At 57.6% G+C, this 23,360-nt stretch overlaps 1 protein-coding gene across 1 annotated transcript in view; it reads left to right on the top strand.

The window, feature by feature from the left end:
• Positions 1 to 749: 749 nt before the first annotated feature.
• Positions 750 to 23,360, top strand: part of poldip3 (polymerase (DNA-directed), delta interacting protein 3) — a 38,161-nt gene continuing 15,550 nt past the window's right edge. The window contains exons 1-4 of the mRNA XM_072588429.1: positions 750 to 831; positions 11,047 to 11,467; positions 20,671 to 20,748; positions 21,885 to 21,998. Of these exons, the coding sequence (XP_072444530.1) occupies positions 773 to 831; positions 11,047 to 11,467; positions 20,671 to 20,748; positions 21,885 to 21,998 (672 nt within the window). The 5' untranslated portion in view covers positions 750 to 772. The remainder of the gene's footprint in view (positions 832 to 11,046; positions 11,468 to 20,670; positions 20,749 to 21,884; positions 21,999 to 23,360) is intronic.

The following is a 23,360-nucleotide window of genomic DNA, read 5'->3' on the forward strand; positions in this document are numbered from 1 at the left end:
CCCCCCCCTCCTCCCTTCCCCCTCCCCCCCTCCTCCCCTCCCCCCCCCCCTCCTCCCTTCCCCCTCCCCCCTCCTCCCTTCCCCCTCCCCCTCCTCCCTTCCCCCTCCCCCTCCCTCCCCTTCCCCCCTCCCTCCCCTACTCCCCCTCCCCCTCCTCCCTTCCCCCTCCCCCTCCTCCCTTCCCCCTCCTCCCTTCCCCTCCCCCTCCTCCCTTCCCCTCCCCCTCCTCCTCCCCCCTTCCCCCTCCCCCTCCCCCCTCCTCCCTTCCCCCTCCCCCTCCTCCCTTCCCCCTCCCCCTCCTCCCTTCCCCCTCCCCCCTCCCCCTCCTCCCTTCCCCCTCCCCCCTCCCCCTCCTCCCTTCCCCCTCCTCCTCCCCCCTTCCCCCTCCTCCTCCCCCCTTCCCTCCCCCTCCCCCCTTCCCCCTCCCCCTTCCCCCTCCCCCTCCCCCCTTCCCCCTCCCCCTCCCCTCCCCCCTTCCCCCTCCCCCTCCCCCTCCTCCCTTCCCCTCCCCCTCCTCCCTTCCCCCTCCCCCTCCCCCTCCCCCTCCTCCCTTCCCCTTCCCCCTCCCCCTCCCCCTCCTCCCTTCCCCCTTCCCCCTCCCCCTCCCCCTCCTCCCTTCCCCCTTCCCCTCCCCCTCCTCCTTCCCCCTTCCCCTCCCCCTCCTCCCTTCCCCCTTCCCCCCTCCCGCGCGGGCTCCAGTTCCACATCCGGTCTGGTGGGCAGTTCCGCTCCTGCGCAGTGCCGCCTGTACCGCCGCTCGGGCTGGGTTATCATGGCGGACTCGTCGCTGGACGAAATCATCCGGAGGCGCGGGCTCCGTGTGAAGGGCCGGTGAGGAGTGGGCCAGTGGGAACAGGGCGGAGGGTCCCTCTCCAGGGGGTGTTTTGTTTCACTTCTCCCCCCTCCCCGGGTTCCCGAAAACCCCCACAATCCTGAACCAAACCTGCTGCCGAAGGCTTGGTCCGCCCCCCCTCTCTCCGCGATGTGATTGGCTGGTTCATGCTCACTCTTTCTCTTGATTGGTCGCTTCTGTTGTCAACCATTCACCAAGCCTGGTTGTCCAGCGAAGGGAAACGTTCCCCCCCACATCGCCCTCTCCCCCCCACATCGCCCTCTCCCCCCCACATCGCCCCCTCCCCCCCACATCGCCCCCTCCCCCCCACATCGCCCCTCCCCCCCCACATCGCCCCCTCCCCCCCACATCGCCCCCTCCCCCCCACATCGCCCCCTCCCCCCCCACATCGCCCCCTCCCCCCCACATCGCCCCCTCCCCCCCCACATCGCCCCCTCCCCCCCACATCGCCCCCTCCCCCCCACATCGCCCCCTCCCCCCCCACATCGCCCTCTCCCCCCCACATCGCCCCCTCCCCCCCACATCGCCCCCTCCCCCCCACATCGCCCCCTCCCCCCCACATCGCCCCCTCCCCCCACATCGCCCCCTCCCCCCCACATCGCCCCCTCCCCCCCACATCGCCCCCTCCCCCCCACATCGCCCCCTCCCCCCACATCGCCCCCTCCCCCCCACATCGCCCCCTCCCCCCCACATCGCCCCCTCCCCCCCACATCGCCCCCTCCCCCCCACATCGCCCCTCCCCCCCACATCGCCCCTCCCCCCACATCGCCCCCTCCCCCCCCACATCGCCCCCTCCCCCCCACATCGCCCCCTCCCCCCCACATCGCCCCCTCCCCCCACATCGCCCCCTCCCCCCCCACATCGCCCCCTCCCCCCCCACATCGCCCTCTCCCTCCCCACATCGCCCTCTCCCTCCCCACATCGCCCTCTCCCTCCCACATCGCCCTCTCCCCCCCACATCGCCCTCTCCCCCCCACCCACACATCGCCCTCTTCCCCCCCACATCGCCCTCTCCCCCCCCCCACATCGCCCTCTCTCCCCCCCCCCACATCGCCCCTCCCCCCCCCACATCGCCCTCTCCCCTCCCACATCGCCCCCCCCCACATCCCCCCCCCCACATCGCCCTATTCCCCACATCCCCCACATCGCCCTCTCCCCCCCACATCGCCCCCTCCCCCCCACATCGCCCTCTCCCCCTCCCACATCGCCCCCTCCCCCCCATCGCCCTCTCCCCCCCCCCCCACATCGCCCTCTCCCCCCCCCACATCGCCCTCTTCCCCCCCACATCGCCCTCTCCCCCCCCCACATCGCCCTCTACCCCCCCCACATCGCCCTCTACCCCCCCCACATCGCCCTCTACCCCCCCCACATCGCCCCTCCCCCCCACATCGCCCTCCTCCCTCCCACATCGCCCCCTCCCCCCCCCCACATCGCCCTATTCCCCACATCCCCCACATCGCCCCCTCCCCCCCACATCGCCCCCTCCCCCCCCACATCGCCCTCTCCCCTCCCACATCGCCCCCTCCCCCCCCCACATCGCCCTCTTCCCCACATCCCCCACATCGCCCTCTCCCCTCCCACATCGCCCCCTCCCCCCCCCACATCGCCCCCTCCCCCCCCACATCGCCTCTCCCCCCACATCGCCCCCTCCCCCCCACATCGCCCTCTCCCCCCCCACATCGCCCCCTCCCCCCCACATCGCCCCTCCCCCCCACATCGCCCCCTCCCCCCCACATCGCCCCCTCCCCCCACATCGCCCCCTCCCCCCCACATCGCCCTCTCCCCCCCACATCGCCCCCTCCCCCCCACATCGCCCCCTCCCCCTCACATCGCCCCCTCCCCCCCACATCGCCCCCCTCCCCCCCACATCGCCCCCTCCCCCCCACATCGCCCCTCCCCCCCACCATCGCCCCCTCCCCCCCACATCGCCCCCTCCCCCCCACATCGCCCCCTCCCCCCCACATCGCCCCCTCCCCCCCACATCGCCCCCTCCCCCCCACATCGCCCCCTCCCCCCCACATCGCCCCTCCCCCCCACATCGCCCCCTCCCCCCCACATCGCCCCCTCCCCCCCCACATCGCCCCTCCCCCCCCACATCGCCCCCTCCCCCCCCACATCGCCCCCCTCCCCTCCCCACATCGCCCTCTCCCTCCCCACATCGCCCTCTCCCTCCCACATCGCCCTCTCCCCCCCACATCGCCCTCTCCCCCCCCCCCACATCGCCCTCTTCCCCCCCACATCGCCCTCTCCCCCCCCCACATCGCCCTCTCTCCCCCCCCCCCACATCGCCCCCTCCCCTCCCACATCGCCCTCTCCCCTCCCACATCGCCCCCTCCCCCCCCCACATCGCCCTATTCCCCACATCCCCCACATCGCCCTCTCCCCCCCCACATCGCCCCCCTCCCCCCCCACATCGCCCTCTCCCCTCCCACATCGCCCCCTCCCCCCCATCGCCCTCTCCCCCCCCCCACATCGCCCTCTCCCCCCCCCCACATCGCCCTCTTCCCCCCCACATCGCCCTCTTCCCCCCCACATCGCCTCTCCCCCCCCCACATCGCCCTCTACCCCCCCCACATCGCCCTCTACCCCCCCCACATCGCCCCCTCCCCCCCCACATCGCCCCCTCCCCCCCCACATCGCCCTCTCCCCTCCCACATCGCCCCCTCCCCCCCCCACATCGCCCTATTCCCCACATCCCCCACATCGCCCCCTCCCCCCCACATCGCCCCCTCCCCCCCCCACATCGCCCTCTCCCCTCCCACATCGCCCCCTCCCCCCCCCACATCGCCCTCTTCCCCACATCCCCCACATCGCCCTCTCCCCTCCCACATCGCCCCCCTCCCCCCCACATCGCCCCCTCCCCCCCCCACATCGCCCTCTTCCCCACATCCCCCACATCGCCCTCCCCCCCCCCACATCGCCCTCCCCCCCCCCACATCGCCCTCCCCCCCCCACATCGCCCTCCCCCCCCCACATCGCCCTCCCCCCCCCACATCGCCCTCCCCCCCCCACATCGCCCTCCCCCCCCCACATCGCCCTCCCCCCCCCACATCGCCCTCCCCCCCCCACATCGCCCTCCCCCCCCCCACATCGCCCTCCCCCCCCCCACATCGCCCTCCCCCCCCCACATCGCCCTCCCCCCCCCACATCGCCCTCCCCCCCCCACATCGCCCTCCCCCCCCCACATCGCCCTCCCCCCCCCACATCGCCCTCCCGCCCCCACATCGCCCTCCCCCCCCCACATCGCCCCTCCCCCCCCCCACATCGCCCTCCCCCCCCACATCGCCCTCTCCCCCCACATCGCCCTCACCCCCCACATCGCCCTCTCCCCCACATCCCCCACGTCGCCCTCTGCCCCCACATCCCCCACGTCGCCCTCTCCCCCACATCCCCCACGTCGCCCTCTGCCCCCACATCCCCCACGTCGCCCTCTCCCCCCACATCCCCACGTCGCCCTCTCCCCCCACATCCCCCACGTCGCCCTCTCCCCCACATCCCCCACGTCGCCCTCTCCCCCACGTCGCCCTCTCCCCCCACGTCGCCCTCTCCCCCCCACGTCGCCCTCTCCCCCACGTCGCCCTCTCCCCCCACGTCGCCCTCCTCCCCCCACGTCGCCCTCTCCCCCCACGTCGCCCTCTCCCCCCACGTCGCCCTCTCCCCCCACGTCGCCCTCTCCCCCCACGTCGCCCTCTCCCCCCACGTCGCCCTCTCCCCCCACGTCGCCCTCTCCCCCCACGTCGCCCTCTCCCCCCACGTCGCCCTCTCCCCCCACGTCGCCCTCTCCCCCCACGTCGCCCTCTCCCCCCACGTCGCCCTCTCCCCCCACATCCCACACATCGCCCTCTCCCTCCACATCGCCCTCTGCCCCCACATCCCCCACGTCGGCCTCTCCCCACATCCCCCACATCGGCCTCTCCCCCACATCCCCCACATCGCCCTCTCCCTCCACATCGCCCTCTGCCCCCACATCCCCCACGTCGGCCTCTCCCCCACATCCCCCACATCGGCCTCTCCCCCCACATCGGCCTCTCACCCCACATTGCCCTCTCCCCCCACATCCCCCACATCGCCCTCTCCCCCACATCGCCTCTCCCCCACATCCTCCACATCGCCCACATCCCCCCACATCGCCCACATCCCCCCACATCGCCCACATCCCCCCACATCCCCCACCCTCCCCCCACATCCCCCACCCTCCCCCCACATCCCCCACCCCTCCCCCTCGCTCCACCATCCTTCTCCCCCTCCCCGCCCCCCATTGTCCTCCCCCATCCTCCCCCCCTCCCCATCCTATCCCCCCCATCCCCATCTTCCCCCCTATCCTCCCCCCATCCTACTCCCTCTCCCCCATCCTCCCCCATCCTCCCCCCTCCTCATCCTCCCCCCTCTCCCCAATCCTCCTCCCCCCCATCCTCCTCCCCCCCATCCTCCTCCCCCCCATCCTCTCCCCCCCATCCTCTCCCCCCCATCCTCTCCCCCCCCCATCCTCTCCCCCCCCCATCCTCTCCCCCCCCCATCCTCTCCCCCCCCATCCTCTCCCCCCCCCCATCCTCTCCCCCCCCATCCTCTCCCCCCCCATCCTCTCCCCCCCCCATCCTCTCCCCCCCCATCCTCTCCCCCCCCATCCTCTCCCCCCCCATCCTCTCCCCCCCCATCCTCTCCCCCCCCATCCTCTCCCCCCCCATCCTCTCCCCCCCCATCCTCTCCCCCCCCATCCTCTCCCCCCCATCCTCTCCCCCCCATCCTCTCCCCCCCCATCCTCTCCCCCCCCATCCTCTCCCCCCCCATCCTCTCCCCCCCCCATCCTCTCCCCCCCCCATCCTCTCCCCCCCCATCCTCTCCCCCCCCATCCTCTCCCCCCCCCATCCTCTCCCCCCCCATCCTCTCCCCCCCCATCCTCTCCCCCCCCATCCTCTCCCCCCCCATCCTCTCCCCCCCCATCCTCTCCCCCCCCATCCTCTCCCCCCCCATCCTCTCCCCCCCCATCCTCTCCCCCCCCATCCTCTCCCCCCCATCCTCTCCCCCCCCATCCTCTCCCCCCCCATCCTCTCCCCCCCCATCTCTCCCCCCCCATCCTCTCCCCCCCCATCCTCTCCCCCCCCATCTCCCCCCCCATCCTCTCCCCCCCCCATCCTCTCCCCCCCCATCCTCTCCCCCCCATCCTCTCCCCCCCCATCCTCTCCCCCCCCTCCCTCTCCCCCCCCCATCCTCTCCCCCCCCATCCTCTCCCCCCCCATCCTCTCCCCCCCCATCCTCTCCCCCCCCATCCTCTCCCCCCATCCTCTCCCCCCCCATCCTCTCCCCCCCATCCTCTCCCTCCCCATCCTCTCCCCTCCCCATCCTCTCCCTCCCCTCCTCTCCCTCCCCCATCCTCTCCCTCCCCATCCTCCCCCTCCCCATCCTTCCCCTCCCCATCCTCCCCCTCCCCATCCCACACATTCCCCATCCTCCCTCCCCTGCACCCCCCACCCGTCCCGCGCACCCCCTTCCTGCCCCCCCTCTCCTCCCCTCCCTGCCCCCTCTCCCCCATCCTCCACCCTCCGCCGCCCCCTCGCTCTCCCCCTCCCCACCCCCCTCTCCCCCCCTCCTCACCCCCCCTCCTCACCCCCCCTCCTCACCCCCCCCTCCTCACCCCCCTCCTCACCCCCCCTCCTCACCCCCCCTCCCACCCCCCCTCCCCCCCCTCCCCACCCCCCTCCCCACCCCCCTCCCCACCCCCCACTCCACCCCCCCCACCCACCCCCCCACCCCCCTCCCCACCCCCCTCTCCCCCCTCCCCACCCCCTCTCCCCCCTCCCCACCCCCCCTCTCCCCCCTCCCCACCCCCCTCTCCCCCCTCCCCACCCCCCCTCTCCCCCCTCCCCACCCCCCCTCTCCCCCCTCCCCACCCCCCCCTCTCCCCCCTCCCCCACCCCCCCCTCTCCCCCCTCCCCACCCCCCCCTCTCCCCCCTCCCCCCCCCCTCTCCCCCCCCCACCCCCCCTCTCCCCCCCTCCCCACCCCCCTCTCCCCCCTCCCCACACCCCTTCTCCCCCCTCCCCACACCCCTCTCCCCCCCTCCCCACACCCCTCTCCCCCCTCCCCACCCCCCTCTCCCCCCTCCCCACCCCCCTCTCCCCCATCCCACCCCCCTCTCCCCCATCCCCACCCCCCTCTCCCCCATCCCCACCCCCCTCTCCCCCATCCCCACCCCCCTCTCCCCCATCCCCACCCCCTCCTCCCCCATCCCCACCCCCTCTCCCCATCCCCTCCCCCATCCTCCCACCCACGCCGCCCCCCTCGCTCTCCCCCCTCCCCGCTCACCCTCCCCCTCTCCCACCCCCTCCCCCCTCTTCCCCATCCCCCTCCCCCCTCTTCTCCATCCCCCTCCCCCCTCTTCTCCATCCCCCTCCCCCCTCTCCCCCATCCCCCTCCCCCCCTCTCCCCCATCCCCCTCCCCCCCTCTTCCCCCATCCCCTCCCCCCCTCTTCCCCCATCCCCCTCCCCCCCTCTCCCCCATCCCCCTCCCCCCCTCTTCCCCCATCCCCCTCCCCCCCTCTTCCCCCATCCCCCTCCCCCCCCTCTTCCCCCATCCCCCTCCCCCCTCTCCCCCATCCCCCTCCCCCCTCTCCCCCATCCCCTCCCCCCTCTCCCCCATCCCCCTCTCCCCCTCCCCCCTCTCCCCCTCCCCCCTCTCCCCCTCCCCCCTCTCCCCCCTCCCCCTCTCCCCCTCCCCCCTCTCCCCCTCCCCCTCTCCCCCATCCCCTCCCCCCCTCTCCCCCATCCCCCTCCCCCTCTCCCCCATCCCCCTCCCCCCTCTCCCCCATCCCCCTCCCCCCTCTCCCCCATCCCCTCCCCCCCTCTCCCCCTTCCCCCTCCCCCCTCTCCCCCTTCCCCCTCCCCCCCTCCCCCTTCCCCCTCCCCCCTCTCCCCCTCCCCCCTCTCACCCATCCCCCTCCCCCCTCTCACCCATCCCCCTCCCCCCTCTCACCCATCCCCCTCCCCCCTCTCACCCATCCCCTCCCCCCTCTCACCCATCCCCCTCCCCCCTCTCACCCATCCCCCTCCCCCCTCTCACCCCATCCCCCTCCCCCCTCTCACCCATCCCCTCCCCCCTCTCACCCATCCCCCCCTCCCCTCTCCCCCTCCCCCCTCTCCCCTCTCCCCCTCCCCCCTCTCCCCTCTCCCCATCCCCCCCTCTTCCCTCTCCCCATCCCGCCTCCCCCCCCATCATCCCCCCTCCCCCCCCATCATCCCCCCTCCCCCCCCCATCATCCCCCCTCCCCCCCCATCATCCCCCCTCCCCCCCCATCATCCCCCCTCCCCCCATCATCCCCCCTCCCCCCCATCATCCCCCCTCCCCCCCATCATCCCCCCTCCCCCCCCATCATCCCCCCTCCCCCCCCATCATCCCCCTCCCCCCCCATCATCCCCCTCCCCCCCCATCATCCCCCCTCCCCCCCATCATCCCCCCTCCCCCCCATCATCCCCCCTCCCCCCCATCATCCCCCCTCCCCCCCCTTCCCCATCATCCCCCCCCCTTCCCCATCATCCCCCCCCCTTCCCCATCATCCCCCCCCCTTCCCCATCATCCCCCCCCCTTCCCCATCATCCCCCCCCTTCCCCATCATCCCCCCCCTTCCCCATCATCCCCCCCCTTCCCCATCATCCCCCCCTTCCCCATCATCCCCCCCCCTTCCCCATCATCCCCCCCCTTCCCCATCATCCCCCCCCTTCCCCATCATCCCCCCCCCTTCCCCATCATCACCCCCATCATCCCCCCCCCTTCCCCATCATCACCCCATCATCCCCCATCCCCTCCCATCCCCTCCCCGCCATCCCCTCCCCGCCATCCCCTCCCCCCCCCTGCACCCCCCCACCAGTCCCCGCGCACCCCCCTTATCCTTCCCCTCCCTCCACTCCCCCCTTCCTCCACTCCCCCTTCCTTCCCCCCCCCTGCCCCTACCCCTCTCCCTCTCCCCCCCCTTCCCACTGCCGCTACCCCCCCGCCCCTACTCCCCCCCCGCCCCTACTCCCCCCCCGCCCCTACTCCCCCCGCCCCTACTCCCCCCCGCCCTACTCCCCCCCCGCCCCTACTCCCCCCCCGCCCCTACTCCCCCCCGCCCCTACTCCCCCCGCCCCTACTCCCCCCCGCCCCTACTCCCCCCCCGCCCCTACTCCCCCCCCGCCCCTACTCCCCCCCCCGCCCCTACTCTCCCCCCCGCCCCTACTCCCCCCCCCGCCCCTACTCCCCCCCCCGCCCCTACTCCCCCCCCGCCCCTACTCCCCCCCGCCCTACTCCCCCCCCGCCCCTACTCCCCCCCCCCGCCCCTACTCCCCCCCCGCCCCTACTCCCCCCCCCGCCCCTACTCCCCCCCCGCCCCCTACTCCCCCCCGCCCCTACTCCCCCCCGCCCCTACTCCCCCCCCCGCCCCTACTCCCCCCCGCCCCTACTCCCCCCCGCCCCTACTCCCCCCCGCCCTACTCCCCCCGCCCCTACTCCCCCGCCCCTACTCCCCCCCCACCCCTACTCCCCCCCGCCCCTACTCCCCCCCCGCCCCTACTCCCCCCCCGCCCCTACTCCCCCCCCCGCCCCTACTCCCCCCCCGCCCCTACTCCCCCCCCCGCCCCTACTCCCCCCCCCGCCCCTACTCCCCCCCCGCCCCTACTCCCCCCCCGCCCCTACTCCCCCCCCCGCCCCTACTCCCCCCCCCGCCCCTACTCCCCCCCCCGCCCCTACTCCCCCCCCCGCCCCTACTCCCCCCCCGCCCCTACTCCCCCCCCCGCCCCTACTCCCCCCCCCGCCCCTACTCCCCCCCCCGCCCCTACTCCCCCCCCCGCCCCTACTCCCCCCCCCCGCCCCTACTCCCCCCCGCCCCTACTCCCCCCCCCGCCCCTACTCCCCCCCCGCCCCTACTCCCCCCCCGCCCCTACTCCCCCCCCGCCCCTACTCCCCCCCCGCCCCTACTCCCCCCCCGCCCCTACTCCCCCATCCCCCCATCCCCCCCGCACCTACCCCCCTATCCCGCCCCTACCCCCCCGCCCCTACCCTACCCCGCCCCTACCCTACCCCGCCCCTACCCTACCCTACCCCGCCCCATTCCCCCCCCCACTCCCCATCCTCCCCCCTCCGCTCCCCATCCCCCCATTTTCCCGTCTACCCTCTCATTCCCCATCCTCCCTCTCACCCATGCCCCCCACCCCCATTCCTGTGCCCTCATCTGACCCACCTCCCCAACTCCCTCCCCCATTCCCCTTTGTCCCACTCCTCAGTCTTTCCCCCCCCCCCCGCCCTCACCAATGTCCCCCCCATTATCTCCACTCATGCCTGTTCCCTCTCCTGCATACCCCTCTACTCTGCTCATCCCCACATCACCTTGCTCTCCCACACACCCCTCCTGGTCTTCCCCCTCCCCCCTGCTGTAGAGAGCTCATAAAGAGTCACCCAGTATCGGTGCCATTTTGTTTAATCCCCAACTTCCAGGATCTACACAACACCCTGAGATCTCCAACCAGACCTCAGGATGTACTCCAGGTCCTGGGAGTTACCACCAAACTATGGGATTTACTTTCTCAACTCCAATAATTTCCCCTAGACAGCATGGTTTTACCATAGCACCAGTATTTACTCCCAAACATTGAGCATTACCCCCAAAGTGCTGGTAACTATCACCAAAATACAGGATTTATCCCAAAACCCTGGGATTAATCCCTGAAAATACCAGGATTTAACCACCTAGGATCTTGGGGTTTACTCCCACAAATGCCAGGTTTCACCCCAAAATTGCAAAATCTAGCTCCAACATTCTCTGCCCAACCGCAAGATTTACTTCAAAACCTGTAAATTCATCTGCAAACTCGGGACTGTATTCATCTTAACTCCCAGAGTTATCCTCCCACCCATGAGCCCTGTCTAACACATTAACCAACCAGTGCTTTGTAGAATGAGTATTGCAGTCCCCTTGGCTGATGCCACCCTCTGCAATTATGCATATGTGTCACATGCCTGTGCCGTTCAGTTCTGTATCACGATGGTTCGACAGACTTGCAGCAGTCCTGTCACCTCGTGTAAATACAGTATCCAGGTGCTCAGTGTCGGCGATGTTGCTCCCAGTGAGCTGTCCTGTCAGTATCGGATGATTTAGCAAATGGCTAAATGCCCATGTTTGGGGGTTCTTACTTTGTGGTTCACTTGTGCTACTGCTTCTATTGCAGACTGTCAGTGGGTTCCAGGCCAGTGGTTGGTGGTGTCAAGTCACGAATTGGAGATCAGTTTGCGAACCTGAACACGAGCTGGCCCGTCACCGGCTTCCAACGGACTTTTGATGCACGGCAGAAGATCGGCATCACAGATGCTCGGCAGCGGTTAACCATGCGCGATGCTCGCGAGCGCCTGGGACAGAAGGACGTGCGCTCCAAAATAACAGCGAGTGCTTCAAAGGTTCTTGATGCACGTGAAATGATCAACTCGAGGAAGGGCCAGGATGGAAACGAGAAAGGGCCGATTGTGAAAAAGGTGTTGGATGCCCGGGAACGCCTGAGTGCCAGGAGAAGTGCTCCAGCAGTCTCTACTGCTTCAACAGAAGGAACAGTCAGCACCGGAGGCAGGATAACTAAAACATTTCAAGTACCACAGGTGGAAACTTTTATGCTGCAGCCTTGGTATATTGTGTCAATCCATCTCTTATCTTGTGGTGTGTTCCTTACATGACTGTCAGTGCTGCTGGTCAGAGAGGCTGGGTGACTGCCCCAGACTCTGCTGGAGCTGCCAGTGACAGTGCACTGGCATCACCAGATCAAATGGTTGTGCATTGGCATCACTGGAACAGTCAGTCATCATGCCAGGTGGTTGTCCCTTCCCATGTCCCAGTGCATTGCTCCAGCTAACGTCATCAGGTTCCAAACTCTGCTTCTCCTCCCTCAGTTTACCAGAATGTTTAATGTAGCCAGATATCCACTCCAAAATTTATGATGATTATTAAAAGAAAAGTTTTAAATTTGTAAATGTGAAGAGTCAGTGCTGTACTTTGGGATCACAGTCTCACTGCCACCACAAGGCAAGCAACCAAACAACCTACTTAGAAAGTTACACTCCTCTAGAGAAACTGGGGCGTCAGGCCTTGGAGTCTTCTAATGAGCATCTGATATCACAGGGGTAGTACTGATTAGTCAGTACCCCGTGTTACTCTATATTAAATATGGAGAACAGAGCAAACCAAGTGATGCTTTCACCTCCATAATCTGAAAATTTCTACATTCTGTTTCCACGGATAGAGCAAATAGAGAATTGGGGTAAAGTTGCCCATATTCAACAGACATGGAATTCTGGATTCAATTTTGGCCTGCCTGTTATAGGAAAAAGATGTTGTTAAACCTGAAAGGGTTCAGAAAGATTTACACGATGTTTCCGGGGTTGGAGGGTTAGAGCTACAGGGAGAAGCTGAATAGACTCTGGCTATTTTCCCTGGAGTGGCGGAGGTTGACTGCTGACCTTTATAGAGGTTTATAAAATCATGAGGGGCATGGATAGGCTGAATAGCCAAGACCTTTTTCCCAGGGTAGGGGAGTCAAAAAGGTTACGGTGAGAGGGGAAAGATTTAAAAGACACTTAAGGGGCAACTTTTTCATACAGAGGGTGGTGCATGTATGGGATGAGCTGCCAGAGGAAATGGAGGAGGCTGATGCAATTAAAACATTCAAAAGACATCTGGGTGGGTGCATGAATGGGAAAGGTTTAAACAGACCAAATGCTGGCAAGTGGGACTAAATTAATTTAGGATATCTGGTCAGCATGGATGAGTTGGACCAAAGGGTCTGTTTCCATGCTGTACATCTCCAGGACTGTATGAGGTTTGAGGTCAGAGAGACAAGGGTCAAAGGGCGGGTGATACCATGGAAGTGACCTCCACCCTGAAACTCCATATCGTGTTGATTAGAAATTCATCATAGAGCCACCTCAAAGTTACTGAGTAAGGAGGTGCATTCATGTCGCTGTTAGGGAGGGAGTTTCAAGATACTGACCAAGTGACACTGAAGAAGCAGCTGTATAGTTTGAAGCCAGGGTGGACCTCGACTTGGGAATGGGGGAGACTTGCAGCTCGTGGTGTCCCTGTACGTTTGCTGCCTTAGACCCTCTCAATGCGAGGTTTGGGAGATACTGACAGAGGAGCCTTGGTGAGTTGTTGCTGTGTTATGTAGTTGTTCCACATTGTTGCTATTGTGCGCAGTTGTGGAGGGAGTTAATGCTGAAGGTGCCAACCAAGTGGTTTGCTTTGTCTTGGATAGCATCCATGCTTTGGAGACACCAGTGTCGGACTGGGGTGGACAAAGTTTAAAAAAAATCACAGAACACCAGGTTATAGTCCAAAATGTTTATTAACTGTTGGACTACAACCTGTTGTTGTGATATTTAATTTGGATAGCATTGCATTTCCTCAGTTTTGTTACATGAAATGGTGCAGATTGGTTGGTCTAATGTTATTCTCTCTGGAGGTGATGAGGTTGAGGATGATGTTGATTCTGTCTGCTAGGCTGGATATGGACCAACCCATCACTATTAGAATCACCTTCGTTTGAAGCAAGTTGGGACCAACGTTCTGGTAAATTGTTTAATGAGAGTTGTACGTGGAGCTTTAAGTTAATTAATGTCGACAGGCATGCAGTGAAGGTTTAATTCAAGCAAAGTTTAAAAAGTTAAAAACAAACAAGACAACAGAGGTTTGGGGCAGTGAAATGGCAACATATTATAGGAATGAACAAAAATCTAAGCAGAAAAGTGCAACAGAAATTAGAAGCAGAGTGTGTGATAGTGGTCAAAAGTTAAAGCTTAAGGCTCTTCATCTGAATGCGCACAGTATTTATAACCAGAGAAGTTGATGGTACAAATAGAAATAAATGAAAATGACCTGAAAGCTATTACAGAGACTTGGTGACCAGGACAAGAATATTCAATGTTCTGGGGAGAAAAAGCAAAAAGGAAAAGGACAGCTTGTTAATAAAGAAATATCACTGGTGGTGAGTGGTGATGTAAGTGCAGTAGTTTGTGATGTGGCATGGATTTCAGAGGTAATACAAAATATCAAGGGAAAGAAGTCATAGGTGAGAGTTATCTGTAGTTCACAAAGAGGTGTCTTACTGTAGGACAAAAGTATAATGGAGCCTTGTAAGAAAGGATCTATAATTGTCATGGGTGATGTTTTTTTAAATTAGTATTTTGATTGGACAAGTCAGACGGGCGAACATGATTCGAGAAATGAATTTGTCACGTGCATCAGGGATTGTTCCTTGGGGCAATGCGTTGCAGAACCTACCTGGGAACAGACTCTTTTCGATCTAGTAATGTGAAATGAGGGAGGATTAATGACAGATCTCGTAGGTATCGCTCCTTTCGGGGGTAGCATGGGTCAATACGACAGAATTTTAGATTCATTTGGAGGGCGAATAACTCAAACCATGTCCTCAACATAAATAAGGGCAGATGGGCCAAAAGGTTGTCTCAAGTGAACTGCAAAGTCAGACTGAGGTGAGGGTCTGTGGATGGTAAGTGGCAGACATTTAAGCAGATGTTTCATAATGCTCAGCGAAATTCTGGTCAAAAAGAAGGACAAATTACCCAAGATTATCAAAGGAGGTCAAGGAGAACAATGTAATACAAAGCTAGTGGTGGGCAAAATGGTTAGGAATATTTTGAGGAACCAGCAGTGAATGACAAAACACTAATTAAAAAGGGAAAAACATTTATTATGAAGCTAACTAAGCAAGAAATATATAAGCAAACAGCAAGAAATTGTACAAATATATAAAAAGATCGTGGGACCCTTGAAGGATGTGACTGGGGATTGATAATAGCAAACAGAGGAATGGCAGATAATGTAAACCAATTCTGTATAACAGTAATTGCAATGGTCTTCATGGTGCAGGACAGTCTAAGTATCACAAAGATATCAGGGAGGTAAGATCTTACAACAAACTTCACCATGAATGACAAACTAATGTAACCAAATGCAGACAAATCGCCAGGACCTGAAGGCTTGTGTTCAAGGGTTTTAAAGGAAGCGACTGCAGAGATAGTGAGGCATTGGTTGAATTATTCCCGAACTCCCTGGATTCTAGGAAGGTTCCAGCAGATAGGAAAACCACAAATGTGACATTTGTACAAGAAGAGAGACAGAGACAAAGCAGGCAACTATAAGTCAGTCAGCCTAACGTCTGTCAGTGGGAAGATTCTCGAGTCCGTTAAAGGAAGAAACAGCAGAGCATTTAGAAAAGCTGAGTGTAATCAACATGGTTTTGTGAAAGAGAAATCGTATTTGACAAATTTCATGGAATTCTTTGAGGAAACAACAAGCAGAATTGATAAAGGGCAATAGATAGATGTGTATTTGAATTTCCAGAAGGCATTCGGTACAATACCATTTAAGAGGTTGTTGCACAAAATAGGTGTTAACATGTTGGGGTATTGTATTAGCATGGAGTGAGTGTTGGCTAACACACAAGACAGAGTTGGAATTACTGCATCTGTTTGAGGTTGGAAAGGCGTAACTGGTGGAATGCAATGAGGATCAGTCCTAGTGCCTCAATTATTTACTATCTCTTAATGACTTGGAGATGTGTTACGAGATCATAATTTTCTGATGATACGACAATAGGTAGGAGAGCATAAGGAATCTGCGTGGGGATATAGATAGATAGGTTGAGGGAGTAGGAAAAGATTTTGGCAGATGGCGTTTCATGTTGCAATGTGTGAAATCAAAAGTCAGATTATTATTTAAATGGAGGAGGCTCTCTGACAAAAGTACAACACCGAGGTATCTGGGTGTTCTTGTGCATGAAATGTAAGCATGCTGGTGTAGCAAGTAATTAAGAACCAAATTACATTTTTAGCCTTTATTACTGGGGGGGGGGGTGTTGAAGTTTAAAAACAGGAAAATCTTGTTAGAACTGTACAAGATACTGGGTGAAGCCACTCCAGACATGCTCTGTATAGTTTTAGTCCCCGCATGTAAAAGAAAATACTGGCTTTGGAGGTAATTGAAATAGCTTCACTCGGGCTGATCGCTGGAATGAAGAGTTTAACTTATCAAGAACAGCTGATTGGATTAGGCCTTTAATAGAATGAAACAGGCAGGATGCTGAAGGCCTTAACAGGGTAGATGTTGAATAGATGGTTCCACTCGTGGGGGAATCTCAAACAAGGGGACATTAATTTAAAACTGAGATGCACTGGGCTTTCTCCTCACAAACTGTAGTGAAAGTCTGGAATTCTCGACCCATGGAATTATAGAGGATAGATCACTGGGTGTATTTAAAGAGGAAATAAGTAGATTGAAATGTTGAGGGCCATGAGAAACTTGTATGAGGCAAGGCGTAGATTAACCATAATCTTAGAGAATGGTGCAGCTAATGATGTCAGGGCGTCCAGAAGATGGAAGTTTTCAAATTTGAGTCAAACCAGTTTATTCAGAGGCCTGGAAACAGAATGCAATTTAATTCCACTCTGCCAAACTGGAAGTGGTTGCCTGGTAGTGTGGTGAGAAAATCATCATGGGACAGCAAGGCATTGAGATTTCCCATCTTTATCCCAGCTGTGCCCCGGCAGCAAGCGCAGGTGGGAACCAGCTGTGACTGGAACAGCAGTTGGATAAGTAAGGGCTGCAAGTGAAAGAACAGCAGGCAAAGAATCTGTCAGAGACCAAGCATCACAGTGCAGGTGGTACTGAGATCACAGGGAGGTTAGAAAATGTATTCATCCAATAACTGGCAGGCACCGAGCACAAAATATATATTTATTTCCCAATCGCTGCTTTTGAGAATTTCTCAAAGGACACTTTGTGATTTGCAGGGGCTGTGGATTAGATTTTGGGATTCCTTGTTCATTCTCTCCAACTCTTTTAATACCTGTTATAGCCCTGTAATAACTTTATTACCTGTACTTGAGTGGACATTTGGGGAATTTGGATTCTTAGAGAAGTCGAGTTCGAAGAAATAATCAAAAAGCTCAGTAATGATCAAATCTCCATTTAATTCAAAACCAAAACAGGTAATGACATAAGTTAGCAACAAACGTTTTATTCACAATAACCAGCATAAAACTTCGACACAGAAAAGCCACCACCCTAATTATCTTCTCTGTAGTGACCCTAAATACACCCTCTGTAGTGACCCTAAATACACCCTCTGTAGTCTCCCTGAATACGCCCTCTGTAGTCTCCCTGAGTACGCCCTCTATAGTGACCCTGAATACGCCCTCTGTAGTCTCCCTGAGTACGCCCTCCTGTAGTGAGTTCACAGCTATGACCTTTCCGTTGCATATTCACGAAGCTGGAATATGTTAATCAGACAGTTGCTAACCTTTTTACTGTATCTCGGATATAAATTGAACAATTGACCCAGTATTCATGACAATAACATCCACTGCTGTTTCCCCTATAGCTCTTGACCATGCACGGCTTTAAACTAGAGTTTCCTTAATCGTTTGCAAGGAATTCATTACCACAGTCATTTAAAGTTTTTATAGCAACTAGTATGCTGAGTGTTCTTTTGTTGGCAAGTTTGAAACTGTTCATTCTCTCCCACCCTTCCTACACCCATCATCTCTCTCTTCCCTACCTCCTGAGCATCTCCACTCTCCATCCCTACAGACCCCATCCTGTCACTGGTGGGCAGTTAGCTTCATTGGCAAAAAGGTTGCTCCTGTCCCCAATTCTCAGCCCCTGGATCTCAGTCCCACCTGCACTGTGATGCTTGGTCTCTGACAGCTTTGCCAGCTGTTCTGTCACTTGCAGCCCTTACTTATCCAACCGCTCTTCCAGTCATGGCTGGTTCCCACCTGTACTTGCTGCTGATATGTTCATGAGTGAGCCTATCAGCACGTACAGGAGGGAACCAACCCATAGTTGGTAGAGCAGCAAATCATTGTTCCTTTCAATTCAGCAGCTTCTATCTGGTTGTCTCAGTGAGTGAATTTTCCAGAGTCTTTTGGGGACAGATTCCCCCTTCACCATGGGCCAGAGTCTTCACCATTGTTGTCAAACTGCTCGGCAAACCCTGGCGGTATTCTCAGGTACCAGATGCCAATAGGGGGAACCATCAGAAGCAAGAGAGGGACTCAAAGGGAAGACACAAATCCATGCCCTTTACACTGATCCCCCTTCCTTATCCTCGCCAGTTATCCCAGCCAGCTTGCCCACGTCCCAGGTCTCCAGTAAAAATTCCTCATCCTTGGATTACCTGTAGTACCAACAATGGCAGCTCTCAGGCAGGGAATCTGTCTCGCTGGGAGTTGGGTATACCCTGAAAGCAGCCAGGCTGATTTGAATTTCTGCCCATCAGAGATGGCCAGGAGAGATCTCTAAATGACTCCCTAACCACTGAGTGGGTGCACTGCCACAAACATTTAAATTCAGCTGAGAGCGTGAATGTGTGTTGCACCGGCCTAGACAGCCGAAGGAATGGAGAGAATTTAAACCTCTGGAAAGAGAGAGAGAGAGAGAAGGAAGAGGGTTACGGAATCTGCAGAGAGGACGGGAAATATGGTTTGAAATGAAATAGTGAAGCCTTACAGTATTTGAAAAATGAAAGTTGAAATGAGAAGCAGACAATGCCTGAAAAACCACATGTGCCAAAAGAAACCATTGTCCCCATGTGTCATCTGGCCAGTCACTCTGTCAGTCTGGGGGTGGGGGTTGGGGGGGATGGGGGGAGGAAATGTGAGTGCTTCGGTCTAGGGGGTGCGGTTGCTGGTGTGAGTGTTTCGGGGAGGTGCTGCCAGGGTCGGTGAGTGTGTCAGCCTGGCTGGCCAGTGTGTCAAACAGGTCTGGCAATGTCCTTGGAGAGAACACACCGTTCACGTCCAGTGACCGACCTTCAGAACTGAAGGCTGATCTTTTCTGGAAAAAAGGAACAGCTACAAAATAAGAGGACAAGAAAAGAAACTTGGAAGAGATGATAAAATCAAGAAACAATGCTTTCCAATTGTAGTTGTAAAACATTCCTCATCCATGGACCACCTACAGTACCACCGGTGGCAGCACTTGGGCAGGGAATCTCTCTCTCACTGGGAGTTGGGTACCCAGAAGGCTGACAAAGCCATGAGACTGAAAATGAAAGTTTGGAAATGGTTGAAATGTTATCGAATTGTTTTACATCAGTATTTACAATTGAAGAGGTTGCTATGCTGGAGTTTGCAAGGAAACTAATAATTAAATCATGAATGGGACTCAGCAATATTAACAAGGAAATCTACAGCACTGAAGTGTGTCAGATTGCCAGGCCCAGCTGCTTTCTAGTCCATGGTTGTGAAGGAAGTGGCTGAGAATGTTGTAGATGCTCTAACTAGAACCTTCCAAAGTCCGCCCCATGCAGGAACCATTCCTTTAGGTTAGAAACCCACATTGTGTAGCTATAAAATTATAGCATTAGAATGGGCAAGACTGTTGAGAACCCCTGCTTAGAATCCCTGGTCACCGAACCCGAAATGTTAACTCTGTTTTCTCTTCCGAACTGCTGCCACACCTGAGTTTCTCCTGAACTTTCAGCTTTGGTGTGTTCCAGGTCTCCAGCATCTGCAGTTCCTTGGTTTCTTTTAATAACCAGTTCTGCTGGTTTCAGAGTCGAGAATGGGTGCTGCAAAAGCACAGCAGGTCAGGCAGCATCCGAGGAGCAGGAGAGTCAACGTTTCGGGTGTAAGCTCTTCATTCTGCTGGTTTCAAGACTCCAGATCTCAGGGACATAAATTAAAACCAGACCTTTCAGAATTGAAATCAGGAAATGTACAAAGTGCAGTTGAATTTGGACATTTCTTTGACAAGTAGCAATTAATGTTACAACAAGAGATAAATCCTGTGAAGACTGTAAATCTGTTTAAAAAAAGCATCCCATGAACAAATGTTTAACAAAATCTCGAGAGAGAGAGAGAGACAGAAAGCACGAGTGCTGTGGAGCAGTTTAAAACATTATACACCTTTACCGTGCAGTTGAAATGGCTGGTACTTTGTGGTCCATTAACTCCATAGAAAGTGGGGCATTCATTGTGACTAACTGGGGCGTGCCTTGCACAGAGACAATCCTGACCTCCCTCCCAGTGTGAATCGACGTTTCTGGCATAAGCCCTTCTTCAGGAATGAGGAAGAACGTCAATTCTCCTGTTCCTTTGATGTTGCCTGACCTGCTGCGCTTTTCCAGCAACGCATTTTTAAGCTCTGAGCTCCAGCATCTGCAGTCCTCACTTTTTCCCTCCCAGTGTGGTCAGAGCTCTGCTGGGTACTAGCAGTCATTATGGGTGTCAGGTTGTCGGCTATGGTTGAGTGGGTTGTTCTTGCCTCATGTGTCACAAGGTTCAAGTCCTATGCTCTTTACATGGTGCACCAATCCAGCTTGTGTGCTGATATTGAGGGAGTGCCGCATTGTCCGAGATGCAGCCTTTCAGATGAGATGTTAAACTATTTCGGAGTGTTGATCTGAGGTTATTCTGTATGCTGGTGAGCTGGGTGAGAATGTAGTAGGCTGGATATGGGGCAGCCAGTCACAGGCATCCAGAACATGGAAGTCTTTGTCGGGAGGGATTGTTGCTGGGAGGATTGAATAGGAAATGGTAGATCACAGGATGGAGATTCTGTTGCTTTCCCATTGTCCTGTCCATGACATAAACTCTGTTCTTTATGTGGGATTTGCTGAGGATACTTGGCTGTCACAGCTCCTACAGTGACTGAGGTCTGGACGTTGTGAAGGTCGCTGTTGAAATACAAGCCCTTTTTGAACTGTCTCTGGTCAGTGTACTTCTACATAGAGGTGCCGTTGTACGTAATGTAATAACTTTCACTTTTCACTTCACATTCACAGAAAAGACCTGTCACTGCAATGCTGTCTCAGCCCTTGGGGATGCGAATTAATGTGGTGAATGACCAGAGTCCTGACCAGGTGAGCACTCCCTAGCATTACAATGCCACAGGAACATTGGAAAAAGAGAGCCATTAATTACCTGTCACCACTCACTGACAGACACTTCAATAAATATAAAACTAGGAAATTTGAAAATCATAGAGCTGCACATATCTAAACTGTACCTCCTTAAAACCGGAGGGGCAGGGGATGCTGGAGACCTGAAACACACCAAAGCTGAAAGTTCAGGAGAAACTCAGCAGGTGTGGCAGCAGTTCGGGAGAGGAATAATATTTTCAGTTGCTATACAGATGCAGCAATGTATAACGGTGAATACAGTCCTGCTGGATTCTGGTGCCCAAGTTAGTAGGACACAACTCCTGGGTCACTGCCTGCCTGCGATTGCAGGGTCACAGTCCCATATGGTCACTGGGCCACAATTTCCCAGTTTCTGACTCTCAGCCCCACAGTCGATGGGTCACAGGGTCTGGTCATTGCAAAGGCAGTTTCCCCAGGTACCTTCAATAATAGTCATTTTTCAGGTGTCATCCTTGACAGTATAAGGTGACATGCAACTTTGGTGATTACCAACAAGGTGTCCGAATTGGTGTCTGTATCCAGCAGTGTCAGATAGAAGCTCCTGCCCTATCTGTAGGGTTTCAGGTCATGGGTTGTTAGGTGGTGTTCTAACCAATTTCATGTCCCAAGCATGAATGGATATTTCACTGCTAGGGAGTCAGATTACCACTGAGTGTGCACGCCCACTAAAGTGACACTGCCTCCTGTCCAGGACGGTGATGTCAGCCTGGTTATAGTTTTATTTTTATTATTTCACTTGTATCTCCTGATGTATATGGAAAGGGTAAACAGATTGTTTTTCCCACTGACTTGTGAACTGGTAATGCAGAACAGAGACTGTCAGTGGAATGAGAAAGCAGTGAGAGGAGACCAGTCATCACAGATCATGCAAGCCTGAGGGGGAAGGGTAGGGAATGGAGTTAGAGTAACCTGTTCCAGGTGAGTAGCTGCCACCAGTACAATGGTGATAGTCTGAACCTTTGCCAAAGGAATAATCAAACCAGGCTGCCGTGTGACTGACTTCTGAGATCAGCCCCACCCTGGACAGACCTATGAAGCAGGGTTGGCCTTAGTCTCAGTTTTGTATTTTGTCTCAGGGTCTTGAGGATGAGGATGTGGAAGATGAAGAAGAGGGTTTCCTGCATTCGATACCTGCGACAAACAAACCCACAAAACTCAGCACGGTGACAAACCACCTTACTCAAAAGAGGGTAAGAGATATTCTTTTGTTTCCATTCAGAGAACCAAATACATGTCTTGAATATAACACCTGTCTGGTGATATTGTGTGGAGATTGGTACAGTACCGGGAGCTAAATCATTTTGAAACGTGCATTAAAAGAGGCATCCTAAAACTGCTGTGTTTTGGTACAGTTAACACCGGCTTGATGGGCCAATACAGTGCACTTCAGTTCTGTGTTATTCTGTGACTAAGGAGAAACTGTTTCCAGTTGCAGGAGGGTGTGTAACTAGAGGATAAAGGTTTAAGGTCAATCATGATTGCATATTTTTTTTAAAGCCAGTGTTCTGATCTGGAAAGAGCTAGGAAAACAGATACAGGAATAAGAAAATTGGAGAAATGCTGGAATGGCAGAAATTTGCAGGATGATGGGGAAAGATGACGTTAGACATTTCAAACATCAGTCAGGCACATAGAAACTAGGAGGAGGGGGAGGTCATTTGGTCCTTTGTCCCTGCACCACCATTCATTCTGCTCATGGCTGATTATCCAACTCGAGCTTATTCCAGCTTTTCTTCCATACCCTTTGATTCCTTTAGCCCACTGTACTATATCCAACTCCTGCCGAACCATTTCCGGTGGTAGCGAATTCCATAGGCTCCCCACTCTGTGGGGGAAGACACTTCCCCTCCTCTTAGCACATTTCCTGGTTTTCTCTCTACCTCGCTATTTAAGTAGTGCCGTTAGATTAGCGTGCCTCCAATCTGTAGGAACTGTTCTAGAATCTATAGAAACTTCAAAAATGACCACCTCCTTTAAGTATCCAAGGAGAAGCTCCTCGGATTCTGCCTGAACTGCTGTGCTCTTCCAGCACCACTAATCCAGAATCTGGTTTCCAGCATCTGCAGTCATTGTTTTTACCTCCTTTAAGTAGTCTGAGCTGTTAATTATCAGGCCCTGGGGAATTATCGACCTTCAATCCCATTAATTTCCCCAAAACCATTTCTCCATGGATACAAGTTTCCTTTATTTCCTCCCTCTCACTGAACCCTGTGTTTCCCATCACTTCTGGTATATTATTTATGTCATCCTTTGTAAAGGCAAAAACAAAGTGTGTATTTAGTTGGTCAGCCATTTCTTTGTTACCCATTTGTTCCCCTGTTTCTGACTGTAAGGAACACTAGTCTTCACCAATCTTTTTCTCTTCATGTACCTAGAGAAACTTGTACAGTCAGTTTTATGTTCCTCACAAGCATACATTTGCATTCTATTTTCTCCCGTCTTGACCAATGCCCTTGTCCCCCTTTACTGAATACTAAACTGCTCCCACTCCTCAGCTGTGTTGTTTTTCTTGGTAGATTTGGTATCTAGTACTGTCTCTCATTTCTCTCACA

Source organism: Chiloscyllium punctatum, chromosome 18 (assembly GCF_047496795.1).
Source record: "Chiloscyllium punctatum isolate Juve2018m chromosome 18, sChiPun1.3, whole genome shotgun sequence".
Taxonomy (NCBI): Eukaryota; Metazoa; Chordata; class Chondrichthyes; order Orectolobiformes; family Hemiscylliidae; genus Chiloscyllium; species Chiloscyllium punctatum.